The sequence below is a fragment of the Anastrepha obliqua genome, chromosome 4, assembly GCF_027943255.1.
Source record: "Anastrepha obliqua isolate idAnaObli1 chromosome 4, idAnaObli1_1.0, whole genome shotgun sequence".
Taxonomy (NCBI): domain Eukaryota; kingdom Metazoa; phylum Arthropoda; class Insecta; order Diptera; family Tephritidae; genus Anastrepha; species Anastrepha obliqua.
In genome coordinates, this window is record NC_072895.1 from 48,310,340 (window position 1) to 48,332,563 (window position 22,224).

The 22,224-nt window shown below is 35.1% G+C and overlaps 1 protein-coding gene across 2 annotated transcripts; it reads left to right on the plus strand.

Moving 5' to 3' along the window:
- The first annotated feature begins 961 nt into the window (after nt 1-961).
- LOC129245783 (CD63 antigen) lies at nt 962-13,140 on the plus strand. 2 transcript variants are annotated; one of them, XM_054884171.1, is made up of 6 exons: nt 962-1,145; nt 1,348-1,436; nt 6,975-7,133; nt 7,414-7,572; nt 12,300-12,497; nt 12,731-13,140. In XM_054884171.1, exons 2-6 carry the CDS (start codon nt 1,377-1,379, stop codon nt 12,800-12,802), a joined length of 648 nt encoding a protein of 215 aa, XP_054740146.1. In that variant the 5' UTR covers nt 962-1,145; nt 1,348-1,376; the 3' UTR covers nt 12,803-13,140. The 2 variants fall into 2 exon arrangements, with proteins under 2 accessions (XP_054740146.1, XP_054740145.1); XM_054884170.1 differs by having other exon boundaries at nt 963-1,141.
- The last annotated feature ends 9,084 nt before the right edge of the window (nt 13,141-22,224 follow it).

Sequence of the window (22,224 nt, forward strand, 5' to 3'; positions counted from 1 at the left end):
GTTTCTGAAATACAAATGTCTATTCTGAATAACACGCGACGCCTTCTGAAATACAATTTATTATTCGCGAAATATGTTAAACGTTTCCTGAAATTCAATTAAATATTCTGAAATTTTTTCGACGGTTTCTCGAATACGAATTTTCGGAAATATATCCTGAATGGCATTTCCTGAAATTGAATTGACTATTCTAAGTACTTCAGATGCCTTCGGAAATGCATTTAGTCATTACGAAATATATTTAAAGCTTCCTGAAATACATACCATCGACTAATCTGAAGTATTTCCGACTTCGTAAAACGTGCACGCGGTGGTCATGCAAAAGAAATCGAATTTTATACTTAAATGTATATGTTCAAACTCGATAATAAAAAAAAAATTAGTTAAAAAAGTCAAACCGTTTGTGTTTTATTCAAAAAAAAAGTTGAAGCGCTCTTACTGAAAAACGCTTTACCATCGACTAATCTGAAGTGTTTTCGACGGTTTCTGAAATACAATCGATTATGCTAAAATACTTTTGTTGGATTCTAAAATACAATCGACTATGCGAAAACACGTTGAACGCTTTCTGGAATATATTTGACTATTCTAAAGAACTTTTGACGGTTTCTAAAATACAACTAACAATTCTGAAATATTTTTGATGGCTTCTAAATACACTTTACTATTATGAATTGTCTTTAATGGCTTCTGAAATACAATGGACTATTCTGAAGTACCTTTGATGGCTTCTGAAGTATACCTAATTAACTACTTTAAAGACTTTTCATAGCCTCTGAACAACGTTTGACTTCTCTGAATTATGATACTTTTGACGCGCTGTATAGTACTTTTGCTCCCAAATTCACTAGGAGCAAACCAGTTCAGAACTGATCGATTTCTCGGCAGGGTATAATAACACAAACACCAACGCACACACACACAGCTGAGTCGCAACAACGATTTCAGGTTTAAAAAGTTCGATCTTCTTGGCATTTCGAAAATATTCGGCGATCTAGACGGTTGGGCGTTGTTGTGCTGCGACTGGTTTACGCGTTAATTGTAAATTTGAATATCCAGCTTTGGATTTTTATTTTTTTTGTGTGTTTATTTATTAGTGAAACCCGTGATATCAAAAATTTCTACAGTCTTCTTCAGTGTTGTATGTATGATTGTGCTATTTTGTTTACTGTTTTCAGTTTTTGTTGTTGTACTTTCCATTGTGCGTTATTTGCACACAAATCGAAAAGTATTGCCATTGAGTGGCGTGTCGTTGCATATAATTATTTTACAGTTACAGCAAATAAGTGCAGCTGATGCGTTGTGTTAATACATATTTTTTGATTAAACTTTTTAATTTGACTGCAGATAAGTTACAATAAAAGGAAACTTTCAAAATGGGCTGTACATCCGGTGTAATGAAATTTGTTTTGAACATTATGAACGTCCTGCTGGCGGTAAGTTTTATAGTAAATACTAACAATTAAGACAACAAGAAAAAAATTATAAGCTAACAAGAAAACTTATTTTAAATTCGAGCAACAAAAACAAATTCGAAAATTGAAACAAGAAAAGTAGACTCTGCCGTAAACAGCAACTGTTAATTGGCACAGCAATTTGGTCTGTATGACTTTTGTTGTTATTGAAATAATTGGTAACCAAAAAAAAAAAAACAACAACAAAAAGGCAAATTTCAATATATGTATGACTTTTGTTGTTATTGAAATAATTGGTAACCAAAAAACAAAAACAACAACAAAAAGGCAAATTTTAATATATGTTTAGCAGCGTTGCTTTTAAATACCATTTTGCATAATAAAATTAAAAATAAAATATCGAAAATCCAACAAAAAAAAAAGCATAAATTCATAAAAAAGATTAGAAGCAAAAAACATTTAAGTATGTAATAAAAAAATCTTTGGCATCAGTGTGGCGTGCTGACGAATCCAGTCACCTCTTGTTGTTTGAACAAAACGTGTAATTTTTTTGAAATGATATCATCTATCGGCCGCTAAAATGTTAATTTGGATTCACAAGCAGCTGCGTCAATTTGTTTGCTCTTTTTCAGTTGAAATGCCTGCATGCCTAATACGTACGTATAAGCTTTTATATGCGCACAAACAAAATATACCTTTACATATCTACATGCATCCATATACATATATTATACTACATCTACAATGTTAAATTTGTTAGCATTGTCGATACCGCACGTCGTATCACATGCCGCTTAAGTTTGAAATTGTGCTAAGCTAAACTTCAAATAGCTTCGACTTATCGGATCGTTGGTTTTTTTTTTTGTTCTTTGCATCGGCATTCCAGTGCGACATTGTAGACACGAACATAAAGGGTGTTGTTTCGACGGAGCCATCGATGGGGCCTATCAAACTAGTTGTTCGTGTAAACCCATGTTTTTGACTACTGGTCAGTTAATTTTGGACTAACCGCTTAGACGGCTACTGCGCCAATTACGAAGAAGGAAAACTCTTCAACATGAGCAATGCACGAACACGCAGTGGAAAATTATTTCCAAAATAAATGTTTGGTAAAAAAAAAACAAAATAAATAACCAACCTGTGTGCTAAGCTGAAGCTCATTTCTACCTTAATAGCACGGGCAATAAATAAAATGTTTACATTCTGAGCGACACTAATCTACAAGCGACTCGTCATTAGTGCCGATGCACTCCGAAAAAAGCATTGGCTGGCTAAAATTTTCAAAACGATGATGAGCCATTGCCGTTTTTTATGATGAGTGCCAAGAATACTAGAACATAGCATAACTTTGCCGTCAGAGAGTATGAAAGAAAATAGTTGTTTGAAAATCAAAGAAAAAAAAAAGTTTAACAAAAGTCCATAATAAGCTCAGCCCCATTCCCGCGACAGTCGGTTCTGCATCACCGGAACGACGCGGATTTGTATCCGGCAGGGAACTGCCACTTTAGCAGCATTCTCCGTATTTGTTGTAATGATAAGACGGTACCTGGGAAGGTGCAATCTTGTATTCCATCATTCTTAGGTCGGCCCAACACCTGATTTTTGCCAAATTTACTGAGAGCCGAGTGACATGCATAGCATTCATGCGACCTCTTTTTCCCATGCCAATATCAAGCATCTGCGAAGAATGCATAGAAGCCAGTGACATAAGCCGCTGCAATACGTAATTTGTCATGTGGTTTGACTGTTGTGAACTACCTCCTATTAAAGTATGATACATGAAGTCACTGGTATAGGTTGATAAACCAATTAATATTTACGATTTGGGGGTCAACATTCGACGCGTTATTGCGCAGTAACGCCGGCTTTGGTGGAAAAGCTGATAGAAAATAATGTTATTGTCTGTATAAGTTACAATCGATGTAGAGCAAAGCGAAAACAAAACAAAAAAAATTGCGAATTTTAAAATAATTTTTACTAGGTCGCATCATTCATAAACGTAGTTGATTTTAAATTAACTTAGCTACAAAAGAATTAAGAAATAAGAAAAACACGATAGGTGGCGCGTGGGTCGAGATATTTGGCAAACCCTAATTTATGGTACGATTTCGCTGACATTCAGAATCTGTATTACCAAATTAAGTGAAACAAGTGAGCCCATGTAATGAACAATTTAGCAAAAAATTAAGCTGGCGAAGTCAGGATGTTGGATAAAAAAATTATATGTGTATGACCCAATTTGGCTCATATTCAGAATAACGTGAAATGAAGTAATTTTTGAATGCAATTATTTATAATTAAATTTTATGCAAATAAAAAAAGAGAAATAAGCGTGACACAATGATTCACTAGATGGCGCTGGGGTCACGATTTTAAAATAAAATTTTATTTGCAAATTTTGCATGAACGCTTTTATATCCCATTTGGCTTATATTAATACTATATAATATATACGGCGGCCGCCGTAGCCGAATGGGTTGGTGCGTGACTACCATTCGCAATTCACAGAGAGAACGTCGCTTCGAATCTCGGTGAAATACCAAAATTAAGAAAAACATTTTTCTAATAGCGGTCGCCCCTCGGCAGGCAATGGCAAACCTCCGAGTGTATTTCTGCCATGAAAAAGCTACTCATAAAAATATCTGCCGTTCGGAGTCGGCTTAAAACTGTAGGTCGCTCCATTTGTGGAACAACATCAAGACGCACACCACAAATAGAAGGAGGAGCTCGGCCAAACACCCAAAAAGGGTGTACGCGCCAATTATATATATATATATATATATATATATAATATGTACGATAGAAATATATTTTTTATTTACATGCTAGATGGCGTTAAGCTTAAGATACACCAGTCCCCCGAATTACACGATTTCGCTTTTACATGGTTTCTAAATGACAACAAACAATTTTTTTTGTCTTATTTTGATAGTTTGCATTATGTCATTTATAAGTGATATTATATTGATAAACGTTGCGCTTTAAAAGCTCGTTTAAAGTTACCAAGCTCACTTTTTTCCAAAACTAATCGCAAGTATTAAGATAGTGGCATAGTGCGTGAAGAAGAAGATGAAAAAACTTCAAAGTCATTTGTTCTGATAGAATTCTAATAACAGGTGAAAAAAGACAGTTTTTTAGTTTTACAAATTTATTTCGTAACTAATAGTGTTTTAACTTTATTAGAGCCCTGAAATGTCAACAAAAAGAAAGCCCAAAAAAAATCCGCACAAAACTCAGTATCCATAGCAAAAGAATGTGAAATGAATGAGGCGACTGTTAGGACAGTAAAGCAAATGGAAGCTTCTATTCGAAAAAGTGTAACCAGTGGAACTACTGTTTGTTACGTTTATATTGTTATTGTTTGAAAGGAATAGTGTGATTTAATATTTTCATTTTATTTGTAATTTTCAAAAATAAAATGAATTTTCAAAAATAAATTATATTGAAATTGAATCAGTCCTTATCTCATTTTGTAGGATTATAATGAACATATCTTCGACTTTTCTTTGTCCTCTTTAGATCGATTCATACGGTTTTTAGGTTTATTGAACATATCCGTCTACTTTGTATGAACTCTGTGTCTCGTTTTGCACGATTTTTCCAAGATGATTGGAATTAGTGCACGAATATATGGGAAATACTTGTATATACTTTAAGTTATTTTCTTGGATGAGTACATCTCTTTCCATTTCGGAAAGAATGGAATAAGAGATTCTCACTAAACAAGTTCGACACTACAGTCTATACAGATGGCAGTAAAATGGATTGTGCTGTTGGAGCTGGTATATATTCTCATAGACCTAAAATTGAAAGATCTGTGCGTCTCCCTAATGCTTGCAGTGTCTCTCAGGCGGAAGTACTGGCGATTGGGGAAGCTTCTAGGCTACTAATCGCACATCCCTCTTTTAAGGGCAATATCGCTATTCTTTCTGGTAGCCAAGCTGTAATCCAGGCACTGGATTCTCAGCTACAATAACCTCTAAAGTGGTGGAACAAAGTAGGAATAGCCTTACCGCCTTGAGTGAAAATCATAAAGGTACCTTAATCTAGGTCCCGGGACATCGGAGCATTGAAGGTAATGAAAAAGTGGATGAACTGGCAAGAAGGCGATCTGCCATGAATAACGCTCTTGCAGAATCGGCATTCACACCACTAGGTGCAATCAAGAGTGAAATTTCCCTAAAATACCTCCGAGTCGCAGATTGTAGATGGAGAGACCAGACGAAATGCAAAATTAGCAGAACGTTATGGCCCACCTACAACCTTAAGCAATCGTCAACATTGTTAAACATGAAACGACGGGACGCCTGGTGACTAACGGCAGTCATAACTGGCTTTTGGTCTGTGGGAGAACAGGCAGCTAAAATGGGCATCCCTCCCACCCTGGGTAAACCGCTGTTCGAGAGTTTGGAACAACTGTCTGGCTTAGATGTCAACAGCCTGATAAGGTTCCTGAACCGCACAGCAAGTTGGTAACGAGGATGTGGCAACAAAATGGTGCGGAAGCGCTAGTTGGATTCTGGAAGAATCACTACTTAAACCTACCAACCAACCAACATCCTTTGAATAGTTTAAATACCAAAGAGAAACCCAGTGCTTAACTATCTATCTAGAAGCATGCAAGTCTAATTAAATAATAACCAAGGGGATATCTTAATTTTAATACAAACAATTATTAATTTAACAAATGTTTATTGAATTACATTTTTTTGGATTAAAAATTAAAAATTTTCCTTCTATTATTAATTTTATTATTTCCTTAAATTATTAACGCTTAGGTATAATAACTCTTTATTTTAGTACCCTGTTCATATAAAAGGAAATTGCAAAAAACCTGAAATATTTTTAAAGTGTCAGTAAAACAATTGAAATTGATCGAAAAATTTCGCTAAACGAGACGAAATGGTATAAAATATTTTCATTTTCATAAAAGATGAATTTGATTTAAACAAACACTTTTTTTATTTTTCTTTTGAAATTTATTTATTTTTTTTCATCTTAATAATTTGAAATAATTATATAGCATTGAAAAAATTTACTTGATACAAGTTTTATACTTCTAAAAAGTACCCATTACGTGCACAGTAAATATGCACGCCGAGATGTATTTACTTGTTTTCAAACTCGAAATATTTGTGTCGTTAAGTTGTCCCGCCCGCCACAATCAGCAGCCTAAACCAGCTTGTCGCCAAATGGTGTAGAATTTATGAGTAATTTTTTAGCTGTGTGGTTGTTGGTGGAAAAACCGCTTGTGACCATAATTGCATTTGTTTTTGTTGCTTTATATATATAAGTGCATATATGCATACATATACATATGTATCTATACAATAGTACATACATATATATATGTATATCTTCATGTTTTTTTATTTAATTTTCGCTAACTAATTAAACAAATATTCAATTGCGACATGTATTAGTAACTCATGCATGCACCCAAATTTGCACAATCAATTGAATTTTGTATGCAATATGCGAATACAATATTTATATATTTTTATTTCATTTAATTTTTCTTTGCTATATTTTATGCGTCTCCACACCCTCTCTTTTCAGCTCTTCGGCCTCGCATTGATAGCTTTGGCAGCCCTGTCCTTCAATACTGCACCCAAAGTCTACATCTACTATCTATTTGTAGTGGGTGCTGTTAATTTCATAGCGGCTATGTTGGGTTGTTGCGGCATTTGCCAGGAGGATGTTTGTCTCACGACTACGGTGCGTATAAGTAACCAGCTGACAATGAATGAAACCTAAATTCTATACATATAAATGTATCTATTACATATCTATATACATATTTACTACATATATACATATACACATTTTAATAGCTTTATTTTCTATCCCCACACACGCCTACTATCTCTTAATTGCTTGTACATAGATATTCGCCTACTGTTTACATTTGATTAATTGTTTTGTTAGACACCTTTATGGTTATTGTTATTTTATATTTTTTTTTATTTTTATGTATTTTAATTTTTTCTCTCTTTAGTATGCCATCCTTATAGCGCTTTCATTGGCTTCACAAATAGTTGGCAAAATTTATGCCTCCGATTCGAATGCCATCAAGGAGTTTGCTGCCAAAGATGTGGAAAAGACGTGGCTGGAGGAAATCAAATTACCTGGTGCCATGAATAATACACAGCAAACGGTAAGTTTTGTTGTTTTTGGGAAGTGATAATGCGAAAGATTTAGTCTTTAGGTTAGTACGAAAAATAGTATTACGAAAGTCTAAATTGGTTAGCATCATTGATTTAAAATATGCGTGGAAAGGAGGCGAAATGAAGAGGTAGCGTTGTGTATTTGACTGTGAAATGAAGCGTTTTTCAGTAAGAGCTCTTCAACGTTTGTTTTTGAATAAAACACAAACGGTTTGACTTTTTTAACTAATTTTTTTTTTATTATCGAGTTTGAACATATACATTTAGGTATGAAATTCGATTTCTTTTGCATGACCACCGCGTGCACGTTTTACGAAGTCCAATCGTTGAACCCAATTTTCGACCACTCTTTTGCATAAATCGGCCGAAATTCCAGCAATTTCGCGTTCAATATTGGCTCTGAGCTCACAAATCGTCGCCGGCTTGTTACTGTAGATCAATGACTTCACATAACCCCAAAGAAAATAGTCTAGAGGCCATTCGACCGGTCCATTTCTGGAAATAATGGGCTCATCGAACTTACTCTTCAACAAATCAATTGTAGCGTGTGCTGTGTCGCTTGTGGCCCCGTCCTGTTGAAACCACATGTCGTCTAAGTCCATACCATTCAATTGCGGCCAAAAATAATCGTTTATCATGTCGCGGTATCGATTTCCATTCACAGTAACGTGGCGATCGTTCTCGTCAACGAAAAAATATGGGCCAATTACGCCGCCGGCATGTAAATCGCACCAAACAGTGATGGTGGATGCAACGGTGCCTCATGAATCACGTGTGGATTGCTTTCTGCCCAGTAACGCATATTTTGCTTGTTGACAAAGCCATTGAGCCAAAAGTGAGCTTCATCACTGAAGATGATTTTTTGGAAAAAATCTGGACTAAAGTAGCAGCAACAGAACGATTATTTTCATAAAAAATTTGCACGATTTGCAATCGTTGATCAAGTGTGTAGCGTTCCATGATGAAATGTATACTAATGAAGTTTACAAATGACAAGCGAAAAATAAAAAATATTGCGTCGTTCGCCCACCCAATCGGAAAAAAGTTGGAGCGCACTTATTGAAAAACGCTTTATTCTTCCTTTTCAATATACAGTTCATTAAACAACTTTAGCAGGCGGTCTTATTGACAAAAATATTTTTTTTTTTATATTTAATACAATGTACAACATTTCGTATACTTCATATACAAAAACCATATAAATCTAAATTACAAACTTAGCGCAAATTAAAAAAAAAAATTCAACAAATTTTTACTTTTTACTCAAAATTTTCAACCCATGGAATTAAAATTTTTAGAGTGGTTCAAAAATCGAGTGGATTTCTAAGCATTTTTTTTCTGCCGACGGTCCTGTACATTTTTCCCATCCAACGAATGCTCGCACGAAACCTTAATTTTCATAAAACATTATTAAAATTAAATAAGCAACAAATAAAATGTCAAAATGTGCTAATACGGAAACTGTAGGAACGCTCAGTTATGTAGGGTGTGCGTAAGAATATATTACATTAAAATCATTATATTACATTTGTCCGTCTCCTGGCACACGCTAAACTAGGATGAGATGAACCGTATATAACGCGCCGTTCATTGACAACTGATACAGCAATTTTTACCTATTATTTTGAAAATATTGCACTCCAGATGGCGCTGCTGACGAAATAATGCAAAACATTCAATTTATGGTCCGACTCAGTTCATCTTTATATAGCCAATACTAGCTGGATAAAAATAAATAGTATTCCACAAAAATTGTAACTTTAGGAGACTCTGGGGACGATATAATTCGAAAAATCATATTTCTGGTCCGCCTCACAAAAAATAATTTTTTTTTTTAATTAGCGCTTACACTCCTTTCGGGTGCTTAGCCCAGCTCCTCCTCCTACTTGTGGTGTGCGTTTTGATGTTGGAGAAACCTCAAATAAAGAAACCTATAGTTTCAAACCGACTCCGAACGACAGATGTTTTTTCATGAGGACCTTTTTCATTCCACAATTACACTCGGCCATTGCCTGCCGAGGGGTGACCACTATTAGAAAAAATTGTCTATCATTTTGGTGTTTCATGCACAGAAGACGTGTTTCGACAAATTGTATTTATGGTTCATTTTGAGTCAAATTCAGGAGGTGTGCAATTCAAAATATTCGTAAAAATTATATACATTATTATATACAAAATTACAATATACAAATTATATATATATTTATATATATTATTAGTTTTAATTTACATTTTTTTACCGCCGCAGCAATGGTATGTCCGGAGCCTAAAAAACTCCCCCCCACTCGGGAACCGCTTTCGCATTCCTTGAGAGTGGCGTTCCGCCTTTCTCATTACAAATGACTATACCTAGGTGCTTGTGTCCCGGTGTTCGTAGTCATAGTCTATTTTAATTTTCAAATTTCAAACTTTCTTTAATTACAAAAAGCCCTTTCGAGCTATTAAATGAAAGCTATGAATAATCTTTCTAAAAATTTACTTATACCAAAAACAATTTCAGTATTGATGAAAATAACTGATTTCACTTCATCATCAGCAGCGAATTCTTGTTTTTCGAGTCACTTTACATATTTGGCAGCATATTATAAATTTATTTTTATTTGGCTCGTGAGAGTGGTTAAGTGTTTCAAAACCGTATACATGAAACTTGTGTAAGGCAGTCAACTCAGTCACGAGGATCATAACATGCAAATGGAGCACACCTAGAGCCTATTTTAATCTTCTTTAATTGCATATTTAAAATTTTTAGGAGTGTAGCGCCGAAGCATGCGCTCTTAAGAATTAAATTAAAAATATTTATTTCGTTTTGGTAAATTAATTCACATCTTGATATCAATATCAACACTATAACATTCAGATGAGATAAAGTAAATGAAGTCAAAAAAAGAATAAATACGAGTACATTCAGTCAGTTACAGGTAAAAATCCATAATCTATAACAAACGTAATGTTATTAATTTTCTTCACCAAATATAATCAAAATCGCTTTTAATAACTTAAATTTTGCTTATATGGAAGAAAAATCCGGGTTAGGGGAATCTGCCATTAATCCACCTTCAATTTCGTCCATTAAAAAAAAAATTTCGAAAGAGTGTTTTATTCATTTCATTAAACGATTGCGCTTAGCTGTTAAGAGATTCTCTCAATGTAATGGTAATGTCAATAACATTTCACTTCAAATGTAATGTTATTAATAATAATTTTCTTCACTATTGAAAATATTTCAAGTACAATAAAAATCCCTTTAAATTTTTCTTCTTCTTAATTGGCGCTATAACCATTTACGCGATTTCGGTCGAGTTTAACAAAGCGCGGCAGTCGTTTCTTTCTCGTGCTAACCGGCGCCAGTTGGACACACCAAGTGAAGTCAAGTTCTTTTCCACCTGATCTTTCCAACGCAGAGGAGACCTTCCTCTTCCTCTACTACCACCAGCTGGTACCGCATCGAATACTTTCAGAGTCAGAGCATTTGTATCCATTCGTACGACATGACTCAGACAACTTAGCCACTGCATCTTTAATCGCTGCGCTTTGTCTATGTCGTCGTAAAGCTCATACAGCTCATTGTTTCATCGCCTGCGATATTCGAAGTTGCCAACGTGCGAAGGTTCAAAAATCTTGGGCAGAATCTTTCTCTCTAACACTTCAAGGCACACTTCATCGGATGTTGTCAAGTGCTATTTTGGACTAAGTAGGCAACTGAGTAGTAAAGTCTTTTCCTTATTTTATTTTTATTTATATGAAAGAAAAACTTGAGTTGTCGAATTCTCCATTTACTTATATCGATTTTCAAGCCTCAATTAATCCACCTGCAGTTGCATCTGTTAAAAAAAAGTACGAAACGATCAAATTAGGTATCAAAAGATAGAGTAGAAATAATTTTTTTTTAAACAATTAAAAATACGTGCACAAGTGTCACTGAAAAACTTTCAGTATAAGAATATATAATATAATATTTATTCAGTTATGGCAATTCTCTAGAGTTCATACTCGTAAGCCTTTGATCGATACCACTGAAGCAATTCCAATGGAAGGTGAGATTAATTATATTCACACTATTCATTTACTTATTTAATACTTATTATTATTAGTGGTTTTTACTTAATTATTTTTTTTTTCAAAGGCTTTATTAAATCCTTTCCTTGTTATTTGATTGCTCGTACTAGTAAATGTTCATGTAAATATTAATCTACAGCTTTATGTAAGCGCACGCTGTTAAGTTGACAGTGCTGTTGCGCTGTAGTGGCACTTGTGAAAGAAAAATCATTATGTGAAAGCTAAAGAATTTATTTTACGAAATCTGCATTGTTTCTATAATAAAATATACAGTCGTCACAATATTCAAAGTTTTGTTCATGTTTTTGTTGTAGTTATATTAAAATTATTGTAATAGAAAAATACGGGAGGATGCGCGCCCACTTAACAGTTGTGGTAATTTTGTTTTTTAGTTAAGTTAAATGAAATATAAATAAATTGGAATACTGAGTGTCGCATTTAATTTATAATTCTTTCGAAATGATAAGAACCTGTTTGTTAAAATGTTTAATAGGAGCTTGCATTGTTTTTTAAGAGTTCGTATTTGACCTTCACGTCCTCAATAATTCATTGTTCTTTCGCTACACATACATGTGCATATGTATGTATACCATACATGTAATTCAATTTTTTCATTAATCTCTTATTCATTATCATTATATTCCCTGTTTTTTATTTACAGTATCACTGCTGTGGCAAAATCGGTCCCAATGATTACTTTTCCATCGGACGGCTCGCTTATCCCGCTAGCTGTTACCCCAAAATGGTTTACAATCAAACCGCACTCTGGACAACTGGTTGCATCAAAGCTGCCGAGTATGAATTCTCCAGCATTTTCACTTACTCATCGAGCGGTGAATGGGGAAATCTTATTATCACGGTAATTACCATCTGTCTAAAAGTACTTTAATACTTACATGGCATGTCGAAGGCGTACATACATACATATTAATAATATGTAGGTGCAGTAATCCCATGCGCTTTATGGCGGTGATTTTGTTTTTGTTGTTTTTATTGCTAGAATTATTCGTAGAACGATAATTTTTAATCATATATTCGCTTGCTGTTACATCCGATTCTTTAATTGCTATTGTTGTTTTATTTTATTTTTAGGCTGTGATGCTGTTGTTCGCTATTTATCTGGTGATACGTTTCCGTAGTAAACAGCGTCGGTATGATTATTAAGCCGAATTTCACAAGCGTAACATATAGCTTTTATGTTTACTAAAAATGAATGTTAATTCGGGAAGATGAACAAAAAGCAAAAAAATATTTTCGCACTAAAAATTCGATAAGTCATCCAATAATTGAACAAAGCTTTAAATATGTACAATCCACATATGTATGTACGTATACGTGCATGTATTTAACGTACATATGTATTTTTCTATAGGCATTTAACAGGTTTTCACATGCCGAAATGTATTTACTATAAATTTTATTTATGAGTATGATTATACTTTTTCATTCTAAATTTTGTAATAAAAATAAATAATATTTGTTGTTATTCACTAAACTCAAAACGTCGTTTATTACTGCAAGAATTTTGAAGATATACATATACATAATTGGAGCATAGGGTATCGGCAAATTCTCTTCACCATCGAAGAGGGCTGTTTTTTGCGAGGGCTCTAAGTTCATGTCAATTCTTAACCAAAGACATCCTTACAGCCTGCGTTAAACGGCGCCAAGAGGTTAGTGTTACGCGCAAATTTCGTCCTGTCTGCTGGTAGGGGTTCCATGGCAGCGCTTTTTTGGCAATATTGTCGTCACCCTTCCTCAGGGTGTGGCCGATTTATTGCAATTCTTTTCTGCGGATTTCAATCGCCACATCGGATTAATTGGCCTTCCTCAGTAATTCCATGCTTGATATAACTCAAGGCCAGAAAATTCGCATTATGCGACGCAAGCAGCGATTAATGAACGTTTGCAGACGCCTTGTGATCATTGCGGTGACTTTTCTCGTTGGTCAGCCGTGTAGCAGGGCGAATTTGATGCATGCTTTGAAATTACGCAGTTTCATGTGAGTAGTTATATGATTGTTTTGCCATAGCAGTGCAAGAGTGCCGAACGACACTTAGGCTTTGCTAGTTCTGCTTTCAACGTCAGTCTCACTTCCTCCATCTGCGGCGATCATACGTCGCAAATAGCAAAACTTATCCACGTTTTAAAAAATTCACTCTTAAAGAATCTGATGAGGAGTAGTTCAGGTCTTCAATTGGAGATATACGAGGTGTATTCAAAAAGTATCGCGAATTTTGTGTTTTTTCAAAAATTATTCCTTTCTTCATTAAGGGGGCAGATACCTGTAAACGGCCATATATATTTTCCCTAATATGCATTAAAATTATTTCAAATGAAGAAGTCAATAAATTTTTTCAAAATTGGCACACAGTTTATTTATATTATACATTAAAATAATATAATTTCTTTTTTTTATTTTAATCATTTAAAATGGCGGAAGTTCGTAACGGGGCTTCTCAATCGGTGAGCATTGTAGCATCGGTGTCAGTGATCTGAATACAAAAAACCAAAATTGTTTTTTTATTAATGTCATAATTTCTATATGAATTAAACAAAAATGAAAAATGAAAAAAAAGTCGCGGATTAAAATGCTTAAAAAAATGAATTTCGGGGCGAGTTTTCCTACTATTTTTGATTCGAAAAAATAATTTTTCGAATTGTAAATTCACATAGAAAGTAATATCATAAAAAAGATGTGTGCAAAATTTTAGGGAGATCGGTCGATTCGAAAAATATAATATAGTTTTGAGAAAAACGCGTCCAAAGTTTGAATACAACGTAACTATACCTTTTCCAGCGCTCGAACGGAAAGAATAAAGTCGTCACGGTTGACGATCTATAATATAAGAAATACTTAAATTTACATTCTAAAAATGTTTGCCATGTTCTTAAAAGATTATATTAACATTTTATGAAAAAATAATTTTTTTTTTCGAAATTTTACAGGTATCTGCCCCCTTAATATCTATTTTGTCCCCTTCAAAGTAATCCCCCTGAGATATTATGCACTTGTACAACGTTTTTTCAATCTACGAAGCACTTCCAAAAATCATTTTTTTTATCTTGTTCAGCTCCTCGATGCCGTCTTTATCTCGTCAATCGTAGCGTAGCTTCGTCCTTTCATGGGCCTCTTCAGTTTCGGGAAAGGAAAAAGTCACAGGGAGCCATATTTGGGGAATACGGTGGCTGTGGCATCATTAGTGTGTTGTTCTTGGCCAAAACGTCGCGCACAAGCAACAATGTGTGAGCAGGGACGTTATTGTGATGCCAGAGCCAATTTTCTACACATCCGGGCGTTTCTGGCGGATTGCTTTGCGCGAATTGCGCTTAACTTGCAGGTAATATTCCTTATTGACCGCTTTACCCTGTGGCAAGAAGTCATGATGCACAACGCCCCTGCAATCGAAGAAAACGGTGAGCAAAACTTTTATATTCGACCGAACGTGCGGCCACTTCCATTGAGATGATTGAGCTTTGGTTTCCTCGTCATAACCATAAACCCACGATTCGTCACCAGTTATGACACTCTGGAGCAAATTTGGGTCGTCGCGGACAGAGTCAACATCTTATTAGCAATGTTCATGCGATGCTGCTTTTGGTCGAAATTGAGCAGCTTTGACACGAATTTTGTGGCGACCTGTCTCATGCCCAAATCATTGAAAAAAATCGAATGGCACGAGCCAATCGATATGTCTAGGTCCTCACAACTTCTCCAACGGTGATTCGACGATTGGCCAATGCCATTTTCTTCACTTCATCAATTTTTTCGTCTGTTGTTGAAGTTCCCGGGCGTCCGGCACGCTTTTCGTCGTTTACATCTTCTCGGCCTTCTGAGAAAATTTTGTACCACGGATAAACGTTGCTTTGGTCCAAAGTAGCGTAGCTTCTCCGTATGACACAGTCAACATTCGGAATGCATCCGCGCACTTAATTTCGTTTTTCACACAAAATTTGATACAGGTTCTTTGATCCACCTTTTTGAATAGGTAAAAATCGAAGACGAGCCGAAACACCGAAACACGTGCAGGCAAAGCAGCTGTCAACAATTAACTGAACATTTAAAATGGCCGAACTCGCATGCATGAGTGAGAGACATGAGCACCAACATATCGCCACAAAAAAATCGAAATTCGAATATACGTAACCTTCGAAAATACAAAATTCGCGATACTTTTTGAACACACCTCGTATTGTTGCATATTAGTCAAACATCTGCCTTCTAGCGTAATCCAAAGGCGATGATATTTCTTAAAATATCCAACTGCTGTCGATAACACAGGTTTAGAAATAACTAATGGTTTTTTTACTTAAGAACCAGGTCACCTAATTCCTGTAAAGTCAGCTTCTGAGTCTCAAAGTCCAGTTATCGCCAAATAATGGTTTTGGATTAAGAAAAATATGGGAGATCATACAAGTTTCCATTATCTGGAGATCAGAGAAAAAAAAATTGGGACAATAAAACATGTCAATAATGATAATGTCCACCATAAATACGTCCACAGGAGAGGTAATATCCGCCGAACAGCGGATTCATGAATGCTTAATTGTTGAGAAGGTTGTTCAGTAAAACTTTGCGCTACAGCAGCAATGTCTCAAAGAGCTTTCAGTTTTTCGTCTGCCAGTCAACAGAAATAGTTTCTTGAAATTTATTCACCAATCTTTGAATTGCCGTCTCATTCGGACGATTATATATATGTATATATATATATGATCAAGCAAACTTCGTAATTTTTTCGTCCAATATACATGTATATATATATATATATGCATACATCGGACTATTATTCTCACTGAAAAAATTACGAAGTTTGTTTGATCAAGTTTGCTTAAAGATCAACCATTTTCATAATAAGGGTCTCACTGTTTGTAGCAAGCCGTGATAAATTAACAAATATTCTCAACAAAGGGTGAACAACCTATACTTTAATACTTAGCAAATGATATACCAACAGTTGATCTTTGTTTACGTTCTTAGATAGTGCTGTTGCGTCTTGTACTCATTCATATTCGAGTAGTGCTTACAAAAATGTCATTACTTCAGAAATTAGGTTTTTGAAATTACACTATGTGACATTTATAGGTTCTTGAACTAAATCCTAAAATGCTACAAAGATACCCCTAGTAATTTCAATAATTTTAACGCGCCTTCTCTCGCGTAAAATTGTACATCTTTCTACATGAAAAATGTCAAAGTGGACTTAAAAAAGGTACCGCATAGGAATTTTTCACTACTGACATCTAGGCGTCTTTTTTGAAAGTCCCTTTACATTAATATTTATTACATATAAATCGAAAAATTTTAAATTTTTTTCCAAAAAATTGTTTTCTTTAGTGGTTGCCTCTCGGCAGACAGTAGCAATGTAGGTCCCTCCTTTAGTGAAACAACACCAAGACGCGGACCACAAACAAGAGGAGGAGCTCGGCCAAATATGTTTTTCTTAATTTTGGTGTTTCACCGAGATTCGAACCTACGTTCTTTCTGTGAATTCCGAATAGTAGTCACGCACCAACCCATTCGGCTATGGTGTCCGCCGAATTTACAACTTGTAAATTTGTACACGAAGCCCCATTTGTTATGCTTGTAAGGTTGTAGGCGATGGAACTGGATGACAAATTTTAAACTGGGGAGTACTGAGAAAGATTCAATCAAACCAGAGGTAAACAAGCACTCAAATTTGCTAAGCTGCCTTGTTTCAGGGGGGAACTGTAGGTTCTACTGAGTTGCCCATATTCGACGGACCCATCTGGCAACCCTGTATCTTTTGACAGAGACGTCAGATCGCTTAATGACATACCGTATTGGAAGCGTCAGTCCAAGCACATTTTTCCATGGAACAGTACACGCGAGCGTTCCCAATTCGTTGAAATTTTCATTCAACAAAAGAAGTCAATTATGAAAACTCAACATGCTTATAAAAAATTAAATAATTTGAAAAGTGCGCCCTCTAAGAACATCATTAAACGTTTGTACGAAAGGTACGACCAAGGCGATCGGAGGAGAATATTGCTTTTGTACGGGCCAGTGTTGAGACGTCGCCAAGGACATCCCAAAATCGCCGTTCTCAGCAGTTGGGCATTGTTCGGACAACTTTACAACGAATATGGGCAACCCAGTATTTGTGGTAGATAATTTAGCAACTATCCTACGTCCCAGTATACTTCGTTGTCTAAAGCCAAGACACACATAAGTTGTTCTTAAGTCCATGAACTATGTAATGTTATGAATAATATGTGAAAAGGCGTGTTTGTGATGAGAGTCGAATTGCCATAATTGCTTCAAAATTATTTATCCAATAGAAGTCACGGTTCAACTACATACTTACGTTGGTAAGTATAAACGGACTTGATGCGCTCTAGGCTTATCCTTTTGGCACAGTGGGCTTTGATTAGTTGCCTTTGTCTTTGTCAATTATAGGTAGCACTGTTTGTGCTGCAATCGAATCAAAAACTAAATGCCGTAGCCTAACTTCGCAATGCAGGTATTGCAGTCAATTATTTCTTGATGATAGTTCTCTCGTGATCGTTCATCTATAAAAAAGGGGAAAATTATATTCATACATGTAAATATAATATAATCGTGGTTATAATATGTACAACTGCATACTCGTACATTCGCTCATATTTTATTTCTTTTGTTCACAAACTAATAATAGACGACTGGCAAGGCAAATCAGAAATGGCAACTATGAATGCACTTGATTTATGTACGTGAGAAGTAATTTGTATGCAATTAAATAACTTAAGCTGTAATGTGAACATGGATTCATTTATTCCTAACAAATATTTACATACACATACATAATTTTTCTATTATTTTTATTACACCTGCGGTTCTACACAATATAATAAAACTATGTATGCGACCGTCGTGTATCCACATATCATATATTGAAATTGTTGTGAATGTGCCTTTGTAATAACTATTTTAAAAAAATTGTCTGTCAGATTGAATCCACTAATCTCCGTAACGCATCAACTGAATTTGGTGTATAAGAAGAGGCATTTTCTAATCAGAAGAAAGACCTTTTTGTGCTAAAAATACTACTATCTGGGTAATACTAGCGTCAAGATATTTCCGAAAACCTTATTTATGATCTTAATTATCCTATACTCGAAACATATTTAGATTACAGCAAATGCTTTTCCGGTGTTTCAAACAAATGTTGGCCGCAACGACCATCCGGAAACACCAGCTTTGAATGACTCGCTGGAGGACTTCGGTCGGTATCTCGTGAATAACTTTAGTAATGTTGGCTTCCAATGTCTCAATCGAACATTGGGGTTTTACATAACCCCACAAATAAAACTACAAAGGTGTAATATCAAAAAATCTTGGTGGCCAATCCACTGGTACAGCAATTTTTTTTATTGATGTAGTCAATAAACCAAAAATGGGCCTCATCGCTGAATACCATAAGTTGACCTAAGCGCGCGATGAACACATTTCACAGAGCGTTGATTTTCGCAATACAATTTTACGATTTGTAAACGGTTTTTTGGCGTAAGTCTTTCCATGATGAAATGTCAATAAATACTGAAAAAAATTATGTATTTAGTTAAACAGTAGTCACGCGTGATCTATCAGAAAAACTGTATTGGCGAAAGTACTTCCAATCTGATCACTCTTTATATGTACTTACACATATGTGTGGTGTGGTGTGGTTGTGTTGCAAAATACCCAGTTCTTGTTTATAACATACCCTATTAATATTTTTTCCGGTGTGGCATCCCTGGTTAAAGTTATAAAAAATGTACATTTTGAGAGCGCTCTCATGAGAAAAAGAGTTTCGCATCTGGTCATCTATGACGGCATCAGCAGAAGTTACACTCAACATTTTGCTTCGGATGGCTAAATCTTGTATTATACAATATTATTATATTTTTGGAGCTTATTTTATAACTTCGAGCGTAGTAAATCCTCGGGGCATCGATTTAATAAAGTTTTTTATAATATTTTGAATTGGGCTAAGGGCAGGTCAGGGCTGCAAGTAGTCATTCAAAACTTAGTATTTTTCTTGCTGCTAAAAACTCTCTTGCTTCGGAAGCATGGACGGCTACGTTATTAGGGTGGAAAATCCTCTTTTCATTGAAACTATCATCAAAAAAAGTACAATAGTAAAGTAGTTTGCCTTTGACACTAATGGTTGCCCAAACCATAACAGAGCCCCTTCCTCCACAGGAATTTGCGCTTTACTATATGTAAGTAAGTGCGGAATAATTTACGTTATGAGATACCGTTTTAAACATGCAATCAACTAAACGATATTGGGACATTTTTCCGTTATTGCTTTAGTAGATATCATCATAATCATCTTGGTTTTATAATTTTTTCGGGCGGTGTACTTACAATGTAAGAGAAATCCTCTAAACTTTTAACCGATATTCTCCCTCAGCCAGTCGGCTTTAATGATATTTCGGTATGATTTGTACGAGTTGATTTATTGCATTTGTTCAGAAAAAGTAAATATTTTGGGTTTAAAATGCCAAAGCTTTCAAAAAAATTGTCCCATGCAGCAGAACGAACTTTAAATGCAAAAAAGCAATTCCGTCCCTCTTAATAATGAGAATTGTTGATCATATGAAAGCATACCTGATATGGCTAATTAAGATTTGGGAATACCATATGCGCTCCTAGTATAGTATAGTTAGTTAGAAAATATACTTGTACTACGGTGTTTCTTGATTGAGAACAACATTTTCAAAAGGGTCAAAGTATTGTTCTGGCTCAACAAATCAGAAAAAGAAAAAATATCTATCAAACTAATATATTTTTTTAAGCGAATCAACTAATCGTTTAACGAAAAATTCACTTCTACTTTACGTCACCTGTAATTGAGAAGGAAAGTCAGTACGTCATTAAGCATCATCAGTCTTTCGTAAGTTATTTATAGATGTTTATTGTCACTCATTAGTCACTGCGTATAAAACACTTATGGGCTGTCTCTATATTTTGCTGTATTCGTAAAGAACATATTTCTCATTCACATATTAAATTTGTAAGTGTATTCGCATATGTGCACATTTCCTAGGTTATGCAGTAAATTGTATTATTAGATGACTATTATTATTTTGAACACAGGTGTACGAGTATATGATGCGATTTTGTTATTTGCTAATTAAGACTGTAATCATTTAACATCTACAAACTTCATACCTGAAATTCTAAACTTAGTTGCGAAATTGATATTTATGAGTTATTTTAAGTAAGTTAATAGCCCTTAGGTACCAATACCCATTTGAATGATCAAAACCTTGCCTAGCAAGGACATGGCAGCAAGGTGCACACCTTTGGTCATTCAAGGAACTCCTTTTCAACATTTAAGACCAGTTATCCAAAAAGCGAAAAGCTTCAATATTCCTTTGTCCAAAATGTTCGAATTGATTTTAACAGAATTAGACAAGAAAGGCCACAACATGAGGGGTCCATATTTGATATATGTAGGTATTAGCGCTCCAACGGCCGCCATAGCGGAATGGTTGAAGCGCGACTACCATTCGAAAGTGTGAAGGTTTGAAAACCCGGGCAAGAAACACCAATTCATAGAAAACGTTTTTTCTAATAGCGCTGGGGGCCCCTGAATTTAGAAGTCCAGATTCCCGGAGAACTCCAGATACTAAGTAAAAATTGTAAATTTTATTTGTCAGCATTTCTTTAGTTTCCGAACGTCATTAGCACTGTGCCTAAATATTTTGCAAAACTCAAAAAAAGTCAAAAATGGTTAAAAGGACTGCATGAATTACTCAAAAAAAAAGTTCGAGTAATGTGCATCGAACAAGTGTGCGCGTACTCGTTGCTCATTTGCTCGGGCTGTTTGAAAATGTGTGAGTAAAATCGAGAGCTCCATAATGCACACAAGTATAAAGGTCGTCTACATAACAATTGGAATTCTACTATATATCAGAGCCGAAAGAAAGAACACTTTTTTTCTTGAAACGACGCTCCCCAAAAATGGAGCCTTCATGGAGCTCCTCTGAGCGTTCAATTTTCAATATTCGATTTTTCTGTTTTCAAAACTTTGTTCAACGAAAAGCGAGCCATTTTATAAATATCAAGAATTTAGCTAAATTTTTATAGCAACGCGTAAATTATTTTAGCTGTCAAAGTAAAAACAAAAAAATCCATAGTTTAAGATAGTAATAAAGGTCGTAGATTTTTTGAGCGTTTGGATAAAAATTTGAGAAAAGCCATTTCACTTTATGTTGCTCTCCAATCACTAATCAACTATGACCGTCATTCCATCTTCGTTGCAGTTTTGAACTTTTTTGTCGTTCAAGTCAAGTATTTGGCAGCCAAAACCGGAGACTCTTCACGTTTTGAGGGTTAGGTTAGGTTTGATCTTAGCAAAGCCCTAGAGGATCACTGATTTTTGCTTATCTAAGATCCCACAAATTGTGGAAAAATTGTCAACCTTCGTCTAGCTGGAGCATAAAATATGAAAAATTGATTTCCCTCTCTGCCTGGCAAGTAATATATTTTGGGTTAGATGTTTTTAAGCTTAACTTGCACTTATACAAGGTTATATGTATTATAATAATACTAGCGTACCCTCGCCCGCTTCGCTAGACGATAAATTCAATGATTT